At 43.7% G+C, this 18,885-nt stretch overlaps 1 protein-coding gene, 1 long non-coding RNA gene and 1 other non-coding gene across 3 annotated transcripts; 2 read left to right on the top strand and 1 right to left on the bottom strand.

Moving 5' to 3' along the window:
- Nucleotides 1–377: 377 nt before the first annotated feature.
- On the top strand, nt 378–18,579 carry LOC136297617 (uncharacterized). The gene is made up of 3 exons (XR_010723201.1): nt 378–495; nt 3,085–3,216; nt 18,514–18,579. It is a non-coding gene; the product is annotated as an uncharacterized lncRNA (long non-coding RNA).
- Nucleotides 4,146–4,227, top strand: TRNAL-UAG (transfer RNA leucine (anticodon UAG)). The gene has a single exon. It is a non-coding gene; the product is annotated as a tRNA-Leu (tRNA).
- On the bottom strand, nt 5,232–15,447 carry LOC136297615 (putative short-chain dehydrogenase/reductase family 42E member 2). Its single transcript, XM_066197632.1, is given in 11 exon segments — nt 5,232–5,946; nt 6,527–6,600; nt 7,265–7,328; nt 7,965–8,030; nt 8,876–9,013; nt 10,231–10,313; nt 11,710–11,785; nt 12,773–12,891; nt 13,460–13,517; nt 14,478–14,573; nt 15,097–15,447. Coding segments are annotated over 11 exon segments (1,374 nt in total). The 3' UTR covers nt 5,232–5,697.
- Nucleotides 18,580–18,885: the final 306 nt, after the last annotated feature.

Here is an 18,885-nt window from a genome sequence, read left to right as displayed (position 1 = left end):
CCCGCCGAGGGAAGGGAGGCGGAGGGAGGAGAGGCCGCCCCGCCGAGGGGAGGCAGGAGGCGGGAGCCGGGCAGCGGGGCCGCCCCTCACCGCCCGCGGCCCCGGCGAGGCGCCGCCTCCCGCTCCCTCAGCACCGCCTCACAGCACAGCGGCGCCGGGACCCTGCCAGGTACTTCGTTCCAGTGAGAAAATCGACAAAAATCTGAGCAGAACCCCAAACTAACACCGTTTAGCTGTTAGCGATGAGGGAATGCCGGGCCGGGTGGGGACAGGAAGGACAGCGGGTGTGCAGGTCTCCCGAGCGCTGCTCACAGGACGGCCACTCAAACTGGGTTTTATTTCTGTTCCAGTTGGGCGTGGAGCTGAAAGGAGGGGATGTCCTGGGGAAGGTGCTCCGGTGGGAAGCACCCACTGCACGGGTGGCAGATCCCAGCCCCGAGGGAAGGCACAAGGAGCAGACGCAGGCAGCGGCCACGGGGCCTGCCTGCGCTTCAGGTTGGTCTTTCCAAGCGAAATTTAATTGCTCTATTGCACTTTTCTCCGTAAGAAATGGCAGTATTATGCACCAGATTTCACGTTCTAAAGACCACGTTTCCTCAAAGCACCCACATTTGCATTTGTCCTAAAACACTGGTTTCTCGGTTAAAAATGCCCGTGTTTAAGCTTTTCCTCAAGCTAGAATTTGTGGAAAATTTAAACAAAACTCCTTATCCTTTTATGAGTTACATGGAAATTAATGTAAATAGGTTCTAGCTTAATTGTATTACTTGGCATCCTGCAAAGAGTCTCCCTTTTTTACTGCTGTTCAATCCCTTATTCATGTAAATAATCCTCATTAGTGCTTTTTACCATGAGTAGGGGTTGCAGAACCAAGGCTGGAAGATGTGAGCATGTCCTTCGTGATAGATGGATGGTCTCTTGCAGCACTACAGACAGAAAAATGCACAATCCCTGTGCTCTCCGAAGAGAGCAGAAAAACACTGCTGCTGAGATAATCTTCAGGAGGAAGATTACCAATATTTAATTAAAAACACACAGAGCAGATGCTCTGACTCTCTGCCAGGAAAACCCGCCACTACTTACATAAATTAAGCTGTGTCTCAGCATGGGGAGCGGAGGGAGCAGCACGCGTGTGCAGGAACACCACCTGCATTTTGAGGGTACCTGTAATTTTGTCACCAATTTCCAGCACCATGCTGAGACTACAGCCCTGGTTTTTAGAATGTCAAGCAGACACTTGACTGAGCCCTCGTTTAATGCTGCTTCTTAAGGGCACATTTTTTTCTCAAGTTTGTGCAGAGTTCAAACTGAAACACAACGCTAGTGATTGTGCAGAAAAACTCTTGAGGTCTTGTTCATCTCCCAGCTGCAAATCACTGTGGTAAATATTAGCAGTTACCAATAACTGAGCACTTTTGACCCATGAGCACCAGAACCTGCACATCTCTTCATTTCTCACTCTGCTGTCAGCCCAGCTGAGCAGCCTGAGGAGAGCAGCACCCGGCAGGGCTGATGTTGGGATGCTTCATGGCAGGGCCTGGGAAGAGCACAGACTCATCAAATGAATTCTGAAGGCCTAGTAGAAGCCAGATGTCTAGTTCCCACTGTGTGGAAGTGTGTTGATAATAGTTAAAAAATCACCTGCCATGGCAAGCTACTGATAATGGTGGAATACTGTAACTGGTGGGATCCATGAGCACAGCTGAACACGTCATGAGAGTAGCTCATTTTAAACTCGGGCAAATCACGGGACCATTGAGGTTGCAAAAGACCTCCAAGGTCAAGAGCAACTTTTTACTGAACCCCACCATACCCACTAGACCGTATCACAAAGTGCCACGTCTACTTGTTTTTTGAACACTTCCAGGGATGGTGACTCCACCACTTCCCTAGACAGCTTGTTCCAATGCTTAACCAACTCTTTCAGTGAAGAAATTTTTCCTAATATCCAACCTGAACCCCTCCAATGCAATTTGAGGCCATTTCCTTCTGTCTTGTTACTTGGGAGGAGAGACTGGTCCCCATGTTGCCACAACCTTCTTTCAGGGAGTTGCAGAGAGCCTCTTCTTCTCAAGGCTGAACACCCCAGCTCCCTCAGCTGCTCCTCATAGGATTTACCCTCTAAACCCTTCACCAGCTCCGTTGCCCTTCTCTGGACACAAAATACTCATCATCATTTTGGACTAAAAGGAACCTCAGGGCTGCTTTCTGCCATAAATCCTCATGGAGAACATTCTGCTCTATCAGGAACATAGGTTATGCCTTCTCAAGCTACACATTTCTCATGCTTTTAAATAAGTCTGCTCTGCTACCCTGGTGCAAGGGTGTACTTAATCCCAGGTTTAAGCCTGGACCTTCTCTTCTATTCTTTGTAACATTTTCTTAAAAGAAGAAGCAGTGACGATGAAAAACTAAAGAGGTGTTGAAATCAGGCATCGGACCAGACATACTGAATCTTCTAGTTTTGGTTTTCTATTTATACATTATGTGATATATCCTTTACACTTAAAGATTCACTTTTTTGTTGTTTGAAAATATTAAAAATTAAATTTGAAATGGCAGCCTAGGAAATCAGTGACATGCAAGTATAATATGTTATTCTTACATTGAGTATGTTCAGCACTGCATGTATTTTTTTCCAAGAGCACTATAGCTTGTAAAGTTTCAGTATGTTCATTTTAAATAAGGTTCCCTTTAGAAATTTTTCTAGGGAACTGTGATTTTTGAAAGGAAAAAGGAAAGGACAACCCATATGGTATTAACTCTCAGAGCAATTTTATTCTGCATTCATTTAAATTTGCAGATTTAAAATTTGCCTTTAAATCAATCAATTTCCTGACAATTTGTGCTGTCATACTCCTCTGACAATCTGGTCTTACAAGGTAAATCCAGTTGGTCATAAACCTTACTCCAGTCATATGGGAGGTGCATGTAACACACATACCTAAAACTTCCTGCTGCACCAAGGCATGACTTTGTATGCAATGGTGGACATTATTTCTCCATATTGTTTTAATTGCATTGCATTTAGTCTTGATATTTTTAGGTCTGCCCACAAAGTAATGATACAAATTTCTCCTGCAGGCCTCCTAGAACACGACAATTTGTCTTTCTACTCACCAGTGACCAAATCTGGCTCTGGTTGCCAAAGCCAGCTCTCTCATTGAGGTGGACAGGGAAAGCACCTGCTCACACCGTGCCCGAGCTCAGCAGCAGGTAAGCGAGGCACCGACGTGGCAGGACAACAATCTGTGTACAGGCAGCCCCGACCCTCAGCTGCCGGCGAGATAACGGTGGTGCGGCCTCCCGTGTTGGGTGGGAATGGTTCAGCTGAGGACACACTGCCATGCCAAGCGTGCAGCTGCCTGGGAAGGTCGCTGGGCTCGCAGCGGGCTGGCAGCGCTTGGGCAGCACGTGTGCTCTGGTGGGCCGGAGCCGACTGCAGCGGGCAGGGAAGGCAGGTGGGTGCCTGACACGGGGCAGGACGGACCCTCTTCCTGGCCAGGAGCTGTGTGCACACCTGCTACCGCGGCTGCCAAGGCACCAGCCAAGGGCTGCCCTCCACCCTGCGTGACCACGGCACGGCCCTCGCTAGGGTTGCGGATCCGCGCAGCCGGGCAAAAGCCCGCCGGGGGACCAGCTGGAGCTGACCCAGCACAGCCGCGACTGCTGCGGGGCACAGGCCGCGCGGCAGCGCCTTGCCGAGGTGCCGGCCTGGGCCTGCCGCATACAAAGCGCCCCGAGGCGCAGCCCGACGGCCGGCCCCCGGGCAGGAAGGGGCCGAGGCTAAAGGTGCGGCCGAGCCCGGGAGAGGGAGCCGGAGCCCCGCCGCGGGCCCGGCCGGCGGCCGCCGCTCCGCCTGAGCGCGGGGCCACGTGCGCGGGCGGCGCCGGGCGCGGGGCAGCGGCGCCACCTGCCGGCCGGGGGCGGGGACTGCGCCGGGCCGGGCGCGGCGGCGCCGCCGCTGCCGCGGGCACGGAGAGCGCGGGGCGCGGCCGGCGGCAGCGGCGGCGTTCGCGGGGCGCGGCGGGCGCCGCAGGCGGTGCAGTACCGCGGACACGGGCGGGCGATGTGCACAGATGGAGGGAAAGAACAACCGCAATGCCCCCGTCAAAGAGGCCTGGCGGGCGCCTGAGCAGCCAGGCGGTAGCGTGGCCGAGTGGTCTAAGGCGCTGGATTTAGGCTCCAGTCATTTCGATGGCGTGGGTTCGAATCCCACCGCTGCCAAGTTGTTTTGTCCCCGCCGCGGCGGCTCCTTTTCGCCGTCCGCACGGCACGAAGGCGGGAGCTGGCGGCGGGGGCCGCCCGGGGCCAGCACGGTGCGGGCGGCGCTGCCCGGGCCCGGCGCGGCGCCCCGCGGGACCGTAGGTGCTGGGGGTTGTCGGTCACAGTCGTTAAAATCAAGATGAGAGAGTTGTGATATGAACGAGGGAAAAGGGAAACACTCGAATTTTCAGGGGTTTTGCCTTTCCACGCTGCTTTTGGGTTACAGCACTCCGACCCGCGGGCCTGGCACCTGGGCTCTGCGGCCTGTCCTCGACTGAGGGGAGGTGCCAGTGTTCGTGCCCTTTCCAGAATTCTCAAATCCATCCGTGATTACTCCCCTCCAGCTCTCATCCCTAGTCCTTTCCCAAGCTCTCTGCTATTCACATCTTTCTGTTGGTTCTTCCCTCTCCATGTTACACGTTGGAAAGATGCAGATGGGAAGGAGATTTCTCTGCTAAATTCCCACCGTGAGTGGTGGATGGGAAGGAGCTGGAGCCTCCCGGACCGTGCTTTAGGTCCATTTTAGCTGAACAGTAATGTAAAAAGCACATTGTTCACTTTAGCTGCTGCAGGGATTTGCTCAGCACAACTGCTGTACTTCAGAAATTTGGTGTCAAAAGAGACTTTATGCTTTAAGTTCAGCTGAGGAGCAACTGAACTGTGTTAGTTGTTGCCCTTAACTACAGGAGGTGAAGGAAGCTTTACAAAGATCTGTGCAAACCATAGCGGCAGATCCTTCTACTGTGACATTAATACAATTAACTGATGTAATGTACTTAATAACTTCGAATGTAGCTACAATACCCAGTTTTGACCCCTGAAAAACCCTGCCAGCACGTACCTGCAGCTCTGCACCAGGGACAGGGCAGGGAGCAGTTCTGGGACATTGTGCAGAGGCACAGCACAGACTTCAGCAACGTTTCAAGTACACTTTTATTTTTCCTTAGATGTGGTGCTAGAGCTAATTCATGAAATCACACAATGTGAAGTCTCTGTAGGCTTGGTGTGTGTTATTTGCCGTAATTGTTCTGTCTGTGCCTTTGCTTGTTCCTCTGTTCCCCAAGGTGGTGAGCCATGACAGAAGCTGTGGTCAGTCTTTCTCCTTATTTCAGCCGTTTTTCTTCACTGGTGAAGCACTGCAGGCTGTCTGCAGCTCTTGTTCTTTCTGCAGGTTCTCATTTACTTCAGCAATCAATTTGGAAAGTTGTTTTTTGGTTTGAAATAGAGGCAACAATCTTGACTTTGGTCATGTTTCGGTGATTTGGCAATTATTGTTTACTGTATTTTAATTTCTCAGGTTCAGCCACTCATCTGTTATGATTTTGTTTGTAAATTTAAAAGTAGCTGCCTGTTTGTTGCACTGTGCCAGTAACAGTTGTGGAGGTTAGAATTATCTGGGTAACAATATTCTGACTGTGCAGTTTATGCAGGTCAGTGTTGTCCTGCTTTAAAGAAACGGAAAACTGAAAGGCTAGAAAGTTTTAAAGAAAGAAAGATCAAAATTAAAGTAACAATTAAAATAAGCAAAACTTTGAGGAGGAGTTGATAATTCGAGGTTGGTGGCCTGGATTTAATGTAGTGGTCCACAGAATCAGCGAAGTCAAACTTCTGTGGGCGGTACCCCAGCTGAGCTCGTGCCTTGTCTATTCGAAATGTGTGAGTTACAGAAATGATCTGTACCTACAGGGCAAAAGAGTCAACATGCAAAGGTGTGACTACACAGGCAACTGGAACAAACTGTAAATGGTAGCAAAGACACAGTTAAAGGAAATGTAAAATACAACACCCCCCCCAACATTATATCAATGTCCTATGAGTGTTGCATACGTTATTTTTAAGATTTTCCACTCAAAAGGAGATTGTTGAAAGCACAAAGGACATTAAAAGACACAAAGTAGAATCTGTACACGTCCACAAAAAATGTTCTGCAATTGTTCTCTTGCTTAGGTGCTCAAAGAGGCAGATCAAAGCCATCTTGTAGTGCCTAAAGGCTCAGCCAAGTCATACAGGACACTGACCCTTGGAAGAGAGGAGCTGAAGAAGCCTGTCCGAGATTGCAAGCATAAGCTCTTTTCAAAAATCATGGCAACCAAGCACAGTGTATTGCCTGAATTGTACCCAATGCACCTATTTGCCCTGGAAACTGGAGGCTGATGTAGCACTGGGTGGAATTTACTTTCTGCTGAGTTAAAATCTCCCTCATAATTAACATGTATGAATCCCATGGGAATTAAGGAAAGTTTACAAATACAGACTTTACCTCATTTCTGGTCAGCAGCGGGGGCAGATCAACAACTGGTCTCAGAATTGAATGAAGGTGTTCCATGAATGTGGCTGCATAATAAAAGATTTCGACTTGAGGTAAGAACAGGGAATTGCTTTGCCATCGTGATTGTGACAAATCTCACACTGTAAATGCTCATAAAGGATAATCACAGACCTGAGAGCTCAGGGCACCATTACTAACACCATCAGGACTACTTGCTCACAAGGGGCTGGATTTAATCCTAATTGTTGTGCTTGTGGGAAAAGGATTTGGGAGAGGGAAAAGGTTGGGCACAGATCAAATGAAAAGGTCATGAGGCTTCATAAAAAATATGGCAACAGAGAACTCTATTGGATTCTGTCTGAGCTGCACTGGGAGGTTGATTCTGGAGAGAGCAAGACAAATGCCTGTGCAGCAAAGCAGATACTTTTCAGCATATTTCATAAAGCCATGGAGTTTGACATTTAACTTTTTGTATCATTAACTCCCCAAAGTTGTACATCTGTTAAGTCCTACATAAAACTTGTTTTAGTGGGACTTGAATAAGAGATCATTCTGGTTTCAATATACTGCACAGAGGTGAACTTTACACTGCTGAACACTAGGTGAGCACACAGCATATTATTTTTATACATGAAAATGAAAATGATGGGCAAATAAAACAATATTGTATTACAGTTAGGAATGAGGGTAGCATGAATAGGAAAGAGAAGTGTTAATAAAATATTTTACCTGATCCATAAACTAAGCAAGTAGGAATACGTATCCATGGCTTACTGCAACCTAATCTTTCAAACTGAAAAAGATTCAAAAACAATGAAAAACCCCAGAAACTTCAAACAAGTTTTAAAGTTTCAATGTAGAAGATACTTATGGTACTATTTACTGTTAAAACAGAAAAATTAATCATGGCTCTTAGTATTTACTATTTTTCATTTTTAAGGTGATGCTAGTTAAATGTCACCCACAGACACTATGTCATTTTTGTATCTTAAAAGAAGGAAGGAAATTACAATAATTAATCAAAATGTCATGGTGTGCTGAAACCTAATTTATGTTTATGGTTTTGAGCCTATCATTAACAGCAACATGGTATTTTGAAAAGAATGAACAGATGAATACTTATATTTTTTGCCCACCCAAAATGCCCATTATTCCCGTCTGCGTGTCCCAAAAATGAAGACAATAACAGCTCAGGGCAGGGTGCTGGTATAGATGGTCTATGGGTCTCAGGAAGACAGTTGCTTTAATGCAGTATTTTGGGTGGGCTTTGTTACACTGAAATTCAAGCAGGAATTAAACCCACATTCAGAGAGTTCCATGTGGGACTCTCACACCTAAAGCAAACACACAAAATGTGGCATGCACACAAAAGCTGGAGTTGCATACAGTTAAAGAAATGAATGTACTTGGGGATCAGTATTGCACGTACAAGTGGAGTTAACCATTCAAAAAGGTTGGACTTCTCGCCATCATGAATGAAATACACCTGGCCACTCTGTTAAAGAGGTAGAGAAGAGACAAGTCAGTAAAAATAATACTGAATATATATTGTCATCTTTTTCTTTATCTCACCCCTTATGAATAGCTTAAAAATAGTGCAGCAATATCAAATATGAGTGGATGCACATGCAGGTCACAAACTCTCTGTGTTTCACTCGGTTGCACTCTTGTGTGCCACGGAATTGGTGCACAGGTGGTTTGTTCTGCTCTGGGTCTAGTTAAGGCTCACTGGAATCCAGAAGACTCCGGTGTAGCCAAGGTCTACGTTCCTGCTTTCCTTTTGCTTTCAGGGTTTTGGAAAAAGTAGTTTAATCTACTTTGAACCTCTTTCTGATATACTCTCAGGGCAATGCTTCTAGGTGATCAAAAACCTGTATTTACAAGGAGGAAAACAGTTGTAACTGTTCTGGAAAGCAATGAACACAAATTAAATGTCCCTCTGTTGGCACATGGTATGGGAAGAACTGACCATCACAGTTCAGAATATTAAATCTGGACCTGTACAGGGGAACAGGATGAATATACATGAACTTCCAGTTGGATTTCCAACATAGCAAACATTCTTTGCTCATCTTCCAGAAATGACAAATACTGCATTTTAAAAATGCCAAGATGGAGATATTCTTCCAGAACTGAATATTCCATCTCTTAACCAACACCAACAGCCAACACTGTGTCCCATCCCACATTGCTCATGGCACATTTATCAGCTGAAAACACAGGCAACAATGTAAGCTGAAGGACAATAACTCTAATTACTGCAGTGGTTCCTATAGCACAGGATACAGTGGCAGGATCCACTGTCAAATGAGATGTGTGGTGGTTTTACGGTGTACTTACAGCTATGTAACTCTTTTCAGGGGTGAGAGCTTCAGCAGCTAGAATATGAGCTTGTACAAAATTCTCTACATGTATCCAGTTCATTTTAGCAGTAGGGTCCCCAAACTTGAAGCTAAGTAGCCTTCTCTCAATAATCTTCTGTAGATACAAACAAACATGAAACCATAACAAAATGTGATGAAGTGTACTTCCTTGTCCAGCTAAATGTATGTTTAGCTCTACTTTAAAAAAAAAACTAAATATGTGAATCAATTAAAAATATTCAAGGGCTCATGAGAAAATGTCAAAAGATATTTTGCAATATGTTCTGAATTTACAAAAGATACAAGTCTGTTCTAGGGTTAAGTAAACTATTGTATGGAAAGGTAAGATACAGTTCTGAGTGGATCAAAAGTATTCACTAAATTGGATCAAATTTATCAAATATCTTTGGCTAGGAAAAACTGGAAGATACACTTTGGCTGGAAGGAAAGCATCCCAGTTTTCATTGAATAGGTAAATTTTAGAAACTGCAAAACATGACATTTGCATAATGCCTTAAAACTGGCTCAAAACAAATAAGCTCAAAATAAAATAGAACTTTTAAAATATTATATTTTTTAAAGGGGCTAAAAAAAATCTCAGATTTAACTAAAGCGACATTTTCCATTCTTAAAATTATTTACAAGATGATAAAGTATATTTTGGCTCACTCTAATATAATTTCCTACCTCAGTCACAAACCAAAAACATCCATTATGTGGTCAACTTGAATCTATTATTTCCTGGACGTTGTGTATAACTTTATATTACACTAATCCTTTTAAAATAACTGGCTCACAGAGTTCTACAGGGATCATGTTCTAAATGTCATCTGTTGGCCCTGAAGTTTAAAAGCAAGTGGAAAAGAGTAAAATATGAACTCCTCAGCTGCTGCCCTTCGGTAACCTGTTGTACCAGAGGGTGCTTCCAACTCTGGAACCTGCTTCATTGGACAGTGGAAGCTGTTAATAGTTGAGACTGGAAATTAGATATTTTGCTGGATCTCTTTTCATTAATATTTAAAACCATTTGGTGTAAGTTGCATGTAAACAGACATTTGAAATATCATGGATTGGCCTGAATCTTACAGTAATCATTAAATTATAAAGCTGGATTTTCATGTGTTTGTATTAAAAAAAAGGCATTTTAAATCTGCACTTTACAGATATAATGCTTGTTAAAAAAAAAGTTGTAATATCCTCAGCAGATTATTGAATTGCTGAATTGCTACCCAATAAGATCAGTCAATTTGTAATACAAATAAGTGATGCTCCTTCCAGCTTTTTACCCATATCATAGAAAACTCTGTTGGTTAAAAAATACAAATTACATACTGCAAGCCTTGGCAAGTGTCTCTGCTCTTCTGGTCCATAGATTCCTGGTGGGCGAAGAACACAGGTATGGAGTGTTCCACCTCCTAGAACAGGGACAAGATCATTCTTAGGAGACCTTCACATCACTACATTGTATCTTTCTTTGTATGAACGAGGCTGTGGCAGCAGAACTTACTCTAAATTCATTTAACTACCTTAAAGAACAATACATATCAAAGGGTGCTGCATTGGTAGCTGGATATTAAGATGGGAGTATCAGAGCATGCAAAATAGCAAGAGAAGATTCAGAGAAATCCTGCAAGCATAGTTGTGTTCCTAGAAATTACCAGATATTTAAAGATCTCTTTCTAATCAGTCTCTTGTCCCTGTGCCAGAGCAGTGAATGAATGTGTTGGCTGTGGTGATGAGTTCACTGAAGTGAACAGGTTGTTTGGAAATATACTGGATAGTGGAAGGAAACCAACTAATCCCTCACAAAATTATTGATGGGAAGCAGTGACCTGTTAGCAGTACAAGGCGGAGCTGTAAGGTTCCCTCAACAGCAGGTGCAGCTCCCACTGGAGTGAGGTACAAGCTCTTGACAATTTCACTGGGATCATAAAAACCAAATCTTCCCATGTACATCAGTTGGCTGTTTCATCGTCTGCTAATAACTGATCTTAATAGTACTTGTAAACATACAAAATATTCAGTCCTGCTATGGCACAGGATCAAAATGGGATGTTTGGGACACTGGCTGGTTCTATTTCATTGACAAATGCAGAACTGTGTATTGGTCCTGAAATTAGGAGGGGCTTTGATGTGAAGAGCTGCTAAGGAAATAAAGGGGGAAAAACCCCCCACTTTTCTTATTTTAAACAAAATAATTTTGTTGGGATGGAGTTCCCATCATGGACTTTTTATCTGTTTTAGCCCTCTGCAAGTATCAAGTGAAGAGTCTTTTCTGTAAGTTGTCCACAGCTAAATTTAGCTCAGTATCACTTGGTCACATAGAATCATGTTGCACTTTACATTAATTTGTTTTGCACTGGCAGTTATAGTATCTCATGGGTGAGCTTAAGTATTCAAGTGTATAACTGGCTTCCTCAACATGGAAAACTTTGGGAAGCACTAATAAATAATTCCATGCTCTAGGCTCAGGTAGCTACTTCAGATTTTAATATATAACTTGAGGGGGTGTGTGGTATGTAACAATTTAATCAGCATTCGTGTTTTACTTATGTTGCATTAGACAGTGACATTAAACACTTGTTTTTGTTTAATTTATAGTTGTCTTATTATCTTTCATTAACATACTGAACTTACTGCTACCATGCTAAAACCGTTTACAGACATTGTGGGAACTTGAAACCAATTCAAAGTAATTTCAAAATGAAAATACTTTGTGAGAGGGAGTTGGTAACTTAATTTTGGATTTTGAGGAGGAACAAGTAGAGGAGGAGTAAATTGTACTATGAATTCATGCTCAGACAGAAGTACCTGCTAGTGAAGATTCGTTAGCTGCTAGTACCATTTGTTCTGCAATTGATTTGGTTCTGGAATAATGGTCAACCAGCTGTAGAGAAAAAGCAAATACATTTGTATCTGTTCCTAAAGTGACAGGACAGAGGCATCTCTTCTTTCACTAGTTTTCACTTAGCAGATGGCAACAAGTACCTCAAAATATAGAAGTTTGGGGTATTAGGTTCAGGGTAAAACACATGAATATTTCTAGGGTAAGGAAACATTTTTGTGTATGCAAATCTGGTTAATTAATTTCAGCACATTTGAGAAGCAATAAATATATGTATGCTTTGGATGCTGCCAGGAATGTAATTGATCACTACTTCGTAATCTGGATTTCTTCTTCAGGTAACGGAAAAGTCAAAAGCCAAGTTTTGAAGTCATTACACTTGGTCTGAAGCATCCTGCTCACTTCCCTGTGGTGCTGTCCCAGAGAAAATGTTATTTAAAACATTATTAAAAATATTCATATTTTATCTCCATCTCTACTTCTTGAAAGACTGTGAAGTACTTGATGGAGAGAGGAGGGACACAAAAAACAACTGTGTATGCAAAGCAGACAGAAGTACTTTCTCTTTTTAAATTAAATTAGTAAATAGCTAAAGAGGCACCAAGCCATATAGCAGAATCCTCATGTCCAGGTAGAATATCCCTGATGTTAATGTGGCACAGTGGGAGTTATTTTCCAAAATCAAGGCCTTAACAGGAAACCAAAGAAATATATACTTCAATGTACATAAAACTGATGTGCCAAGGTTGTGAATAGCATCTTAAAAGAGAGTAAAGAGTTTTCTTTTTTCTTTCATAGAACCACAGAATGGTTTAGGTTGAAGGAGACATCAGAGACCATTTTGTTCCAACCCCCTCTTCTCTGGGCAGGGACACCTCCCACTAGACCAGGTTGCTCAAACTCTCATCCCTCCTGCCTTTCTTGTGCCTGGATGCTTGCATCAGGCAAAACACTGTCATAAAAACTCCAGGCTTTTTCAGAAACATGGAAGTAAACAGAGGAATTTGAAAATAGAATACAACAAAATACCTTGTCAATTGGGAAATATGGCAAAGATTCCTCATCCCCATCTTCAATAGGGAGCCCTCCAAACACCACGTTCACTGAGCTGGTGTAGACCAGCCGAGGGATGTTTTGTTCTTTGCAGGCTGCAGCAATGTAGAAAGTCAATTACTTTAGTGGAAAAATGCATGGGACAAAAGTTTGTGTGCCATTTTTTCCAAGAAAGTTTCAAATGTTAAAAGCAAAAATCCATTCTGTGACTGGGTGAGTTGAAATGCAGAGCATATTTAAAGGGAAGAGATCAGTGTTGAAGGAAGTGCTTTACTCCCTGTCACATCCTAAGCTGTGCCTCAGGTGAGCTCCTGCAGCCTGCTGGCGATCAGGACAGAAGTCCTGCTTCAAGGGCTGCGAGCAGGTTAACTGCTACAAAATACACAGGGAGTTGGTTAACTCCTTACATGGATACAGATTCCAGCATCAGTCAAACAGGGTGTTGAAAGCTGAAGTAGTTGAGCAACAGCGCTGGCTCTCATATCACACCTCCTAGCAGAATTGAGCATAAACCCCCCGTGACATGTTTCCTTATTTTCTGCCAACAATGTAAAGTACTTGGTAACAAATAGGCTGTGCCAAAAAGGCCAACTGGCTTCCTCCACACGGGAGATGATGTTTGATATGCTGTACTAACACCCAGTGGCACAGTTAAATACTTACCATTAAGGATGAATCTCGTTCCATTAATGTTTACACTTTCAATCTCTTTTTTATGCAACTAGGAAAACAAAAAAAATGCATTTTTTAGTAATAATACATATTCAATTCAATAGGGGGATGTTATAAATGTCCCCAAATAAACATAATTTAGTGCTTGATTATTAAAAATGTCATTTAGATTGCTGTTTCAGACTTAAAGAAGTCTAATCATTATTTTTAAACTATACCTGTATTTTTCTTGTATTTTTACAGACTGGTCTGCTTGAAGCAAAGAAAATGGTAGTGCTTCTAAAAATATTGGTCCAGTTATTATATATCTTGCAGCAGTATGTTAAATATCTGTGTTTCAGTAGCACTTTAGTGACCAGTTGCCTGTAACCAGAGTAATTCCAATTATGCATTGCTCAGTGGCAAACAACTTTGAGTGAGCTGTTCTATCCAGACAGGGTAATTACTAAAGTTCCTCTTATTAAATAAAGTAAGAAAGGGGTGTGTTTGTGTGTGTGCGCTTGTAACTCTACTTACATAATTGTGACTCAGAGTCCTACATCAAGTGTATCCATACAGCTTTTTACCCAATGGCAAACAATGAAAGACTTGAAATATTGTTATTGTTATAATTCAGATATATGAAATAATTTATAGTTTAGTTAAGGTTTTATTCCTCTAAGTGACCTTACACCTAGGAGATCATGTGAAGGTTTAGGGAAGAATCAGGGTTTTGGAGGGAACCCGCCTCCCTTGTCCTTCCTTTTGTCTTCAGATACAATACTTCAGAACTTTTCAATGCCATTTCCATCTCAAACACCTTCCCAGGGTGCTGGTGGAACCTCTAAGGGAGAGGAAATCACTCTGCAAGCAGCGTGCTTGCAGCTGGCACACCAGTTTGCACAGAGCAATTTCCCAAAGCACCAGGGCAATATGAAGAGATGAAATCTGTCATGCAGTGTTATAGCATCAGTCTCTCACACTCAGTGTGGGCAGTCACACAGAAAAAACCAAAACTATGTGGACTCACCTGCTCTATTCCTGACATTCCATATGAAGCCATGTGAAACACACAGTCAGCCCCTTCACAGGCTGCCAGTATGGCACTGTAATCCCTGATATCTGTCTGTAATACGTAAGAAAAGATATTTAGACATGAAATCAAAGCTGCAGGTGAACATTTGTCATACAGTGAGTTAACATAGAGGGAATCCATGTATATAGTGCATATATAGAATTGTACTTGCTGTACAAGTATCCTGGGACTCAAAACTGGGCACACCTCAATACTTGCTGATAATTATGCTTTTCTTCCATAGAACCCGAAGGACTTTAAAGACATTCATTAAGGTTCACAACAGTCCTGTGCTTGTTCTGCAGGTGGTTAAACTAAGGCCTAGATGAAGGCAGGATCCTGAGGAGTCAGGAGTGAAACTGCTCTGTGCATTACAGGTTTTGCTGGTTTCCTCTTTTCAGATATACTAAAATCCATTCACCAAAACTCTTGTGGGATGTTCACACAGTTTAAAAGGTTACTGAAATTTGAAATAATTGCAATTAGGTATTTGGATTCAGTGAAAACTAGCAAGACATCATAGAAAAGGCAAATGAACTAACTTTGACTGTTGGGAAAATATTATTTATCATACCTCGATCCACACCACTCCATTGGGAATCTCCCACAAAGGCTTGTGTATGTCGCACAGAACAACAGAAGCTCCTATGTTGGCAAGAGCACATCCCAGCTTGTATCCACAATAGCCACCACCTCCTGTCACCACAGCTCTCATACTGATTTTTTTGAGAGGTCTGGCATGTCTTTTCCGTCTGCCATCAGAGGTTCTTTGATAGGGGGTTGCAACGGTTGGTACTCTACTCATTTTTGCTTTTGTGTCAATGAAATACTGCCCGGCACTACCAGATACATGTAACAACTCCTTCTACATGGTGAAAATTGCTCCATGGCACTCCGGGATGCAGACAATTTCAGGGAGTTTCATGTTGACAAGATCTATTCACGGCAGCAAAATCTGACTTTAATGCAGCCTGTTTAAGAGAGATAAAGACAAAAGCAATCCAAAATTTACAGTCCCCAGTTTACTGCCAAGACAGACATCTGAGAGAAGTGGTATTTCCAGCTTCTTTCTAAGTACCAGCAGGTAACATAAATTAAGAATACACTGAGTTGTTATCATTGGCAGTGCTGGAGTTGAAGTAGATGAGGATTTCGTAGGGGAGAGGGATGCCTGTTCCTTATAACTTTAGAAAGCATATCAGAGAACAAGGCTATCAAATCCCTCGCTTTCAAGGGGAACTCGAATAAAATAGCTGCTATACTATAGGAAGGGTTAATAACTGCATTAAGAAAAAATAATAGTGCATCACTTGTTTCCTGAACATGGGGATTCTTGCCCTTCCAGGGCCTTCTCACCGGCACTCAGGACATTTCAGAGGCTACGGCTACCGACTCCCTCCGACACCCCCGTCCCTGCCTCGGCCGCAATTAAACATTCAGAGCCACCCGAGCCCGGCCGGGGCTCTCTGCATCTCACTTGCAAATGGGCCGGGCGGCAGCACAGGGACTCGGGCCGGGCCCCCGCCCGTCCCCCGGCCTCGGGCGCTCCCGCGGGCGGCGCCGTTGGGGTCGTTGGGGCCGCGGGCCCGGCCTCGGGCAGCGCCTGCGGAGCCGCTCCGGCCAGGAGGGTCCGGCCGGCCCCGCCAACAGCCTCCCCGCGGGGTCCCGCAGCATCCCGCAGCATCTCTGACATCTCACCGCACCCCCAGGCTCCCACCGCACCCCTGGGTCCCACTCATCTGGAAACAGCTTTGGGACTGCACAGCTTTCCTGGGATTCTGCTCGTCACACGGCATCCTTGTAGTCCACAGCATCCTGGGGATCCCACAGCAGGTCACGGTATTCCTGGGATCCCAGAGCATCCCATGGTGGTTCTTACCTGCGAGTGTCTTCACGCAGCTGTGACTGCTGCACAAAAGCATCCTGTCCAGTAGCGAGGGCTCCGGCCACACTGAGGTACCTGTTGAACAGGTTGTTCAGGAAAAAAACACCACCTCCTGCCTACTGGTTGGACAGTCGGTGGCAGGACATGGCTCATAGAGATGCTGAACTTCTGAGACACCTGCAAAACAGCAGGAGTTCCCAAAGAGGCACAAACAAACAAATAGGCACTAAGGTCCCTTTCCACCTGAGCCTCCCTGTGGTCATTTGAGCCTGGGAGGGTGTGAAAAGGGTCAGGAGCTGCAGAATTTCAGTTTCCCATTCCAGGCAAAAGTTAAGCTTTGAACGCGTTTACCTCTTTTGTTACAGCTGTGCTATGTCTGAACATTCATATTAAATTTTAATCACTTAAAGACACACTGCAGTTGCATTGGAGTAGGAGTAACTCAAACAAGACCCTGCTTAAACCGAGACTCAGTAAAGACTCACAGAAATAAGAGAGCTGGCTATTCCCAACTGGTACTGAGGGTTGTTTTAAAATCCCAAATACTGCCTCTGTAAGAAAGAGAAATCAATGTACTAAGGCCAGTTATTGTTAATCAGTGCTGTTACAACAGTGATGTAAAAAGCATCCTACGCAAAAAACACAAACCACAAGTTTGGTGTTACAGGACTGAAATGATGGGACTCCACAGGGACTTACAACCACAAAGCCAGTGAATTCCTTGGTTAGTCCTTACTGAGGAGCATCCAAACAGGGCCAGAGCCTGCACTCTTGTGAAAAGTGTTGGTCTAATCCAGGATGAATCCTGAGCTATTAGTCCAATAAAAACGATATGAAAGATTTATAAATAACTAATTTAGAACCAAATTGAATGTTTGCATGCAGCTAAAATGCTCTCACTGGGAAGTAACTTTACACTTGTGGTTTTTCATTCTGCATTCCTAGGGAGTAAAGGTTTACAAGGTACCGCCTGCCTGCAGCACTTGCTGGCTCAGCTGGAGCTCTGTAGTGATAAACTGTGAATTTAACTGGTTTTAATCAAACCTGGATAAAGGTCCCATAAATACAGAGCTTCTTTAAGCTTCCTGTCAATTGCCAGGAATAGGAGAGAGGGCTGAGCAGTGCCCCTGCTAAAGGAAGATGTACATTGGGAGCTCACTTTTTGTGGACAAGGACAATCTCCAAATGCAAATCCCTAATCAAGCAGACTCTACTGCTTTTACTGCACACAGAGCTATTTGTTTAGTGAAGAGAGAAAAAAAACCAGAGTAAAACAAATCTTTGCTTACCCAAGCTGCAGTGGTAATTGTGGTTGCTTACACATTTTCCTGTCACTGTGTATTGTTTTTTTTACCTGTAAGCTTAATTCGTCTAGGCTTGCTGTTGGCTCTCCTGCATATCCTATAGATTTAGAGTGAGGGAATCTCTAAAACTTACTGGTCTTAAAAATCCTGTAAAATGCTAAGAAAAGGCAAAATGAACACAGAGTGGACATAATCAGATGCCAGAGCTGTTCTGTCATTGTCTTTCATGACCCACCATGGCAAATCCAGCTCTCCTGGGGTACAAGAGAGGAAGCAGCTCCTCCCTGGTCAGAGCAAAGCTGGGCTCTAAGGAAAGACTCATGACATCTTTAAGGTTTGTCTGGGCTACACCTGGTGTGGACATGTAGCATAGATGGCTCACGTAGTGCAATCCACCCAAGAAGCAACTGATGTAAGACTTAAGAAAGGGGAAAAGAGAGGTTGGATTCTCACTCCTGTCTTGGTGCTTGCCTTCTCTGCTCACCCCAAAATGCAATTCCCTGAACACACAGTGTGTGCCAGCACTGCTACAGGGTTGTGGAGAATGTGACTCCAGGGAGCAGTAACAGCTGGCTGAATTCCACCTTCCCATAAGCTCCTTAAAACAGTATTTGGTTCAGTTATTATTTATTATTGCATTGAAAGGATATTATTTGATTTACAAACACACATAATGATATTTATTACATTTTTACAAAGCTTTAGAGCAATAAAACTATTTTACATAAATATGATTTTCATTCCTCTAATCACCTATTATTTATAAATATTTACTTTCCATATTTTTTGCGCTGTTTCCCAGGTCTCTGTAATTCCTCAGGCTCACTGACAGTAGCTGTAGCTGTGGCTTCATCAGAAGAGTTGTTTAGTCACCCTTTTCTTCACTGGAGCTACTGGACTTGTTACAGCACTGTTGTCCCGTGACAGTTCCTCTTCTTCCAACTTCTCACCCTCCTGAATTATCATGTTTAGTAAATGCTTCCCAGCATGAAACAATCACTTAATGAAGATCCATTAAAACTATTCCTGCACCCATTTGTGGCAAACTCCTTTGCTGTAACACTGTGTTTCTCTTGGGGAACATTTCCTGATATGTCTTATGTTTTCACTTTTCTAGTTGTTTTTTGTTTGGGTTTTTCTTTCTTTCTTAATGAGGTCAGAGAGGTGTCATCAT

This window comes from Chamaea fasciata, unplaced genomic scaffold, assembly GCF_029207755.1.
Source record: "Chamaea fasciata isolate MVZ Bird 193981 ecotype frontalis unplaced genomic scaffold, bChaFas1.0.hap1 SCAF_16, whole genome shotgun sequence".
NCBI lineage: Eukaryota > Metazoa > Chordata > Aves > Passeriformes > Sylviidae > Chamaea > Chamaea fasciata.
Note: the sequence above shows the minus strand (reverse complement) of the source record. Positions and strands in the feature narration are given on the sequence as shown.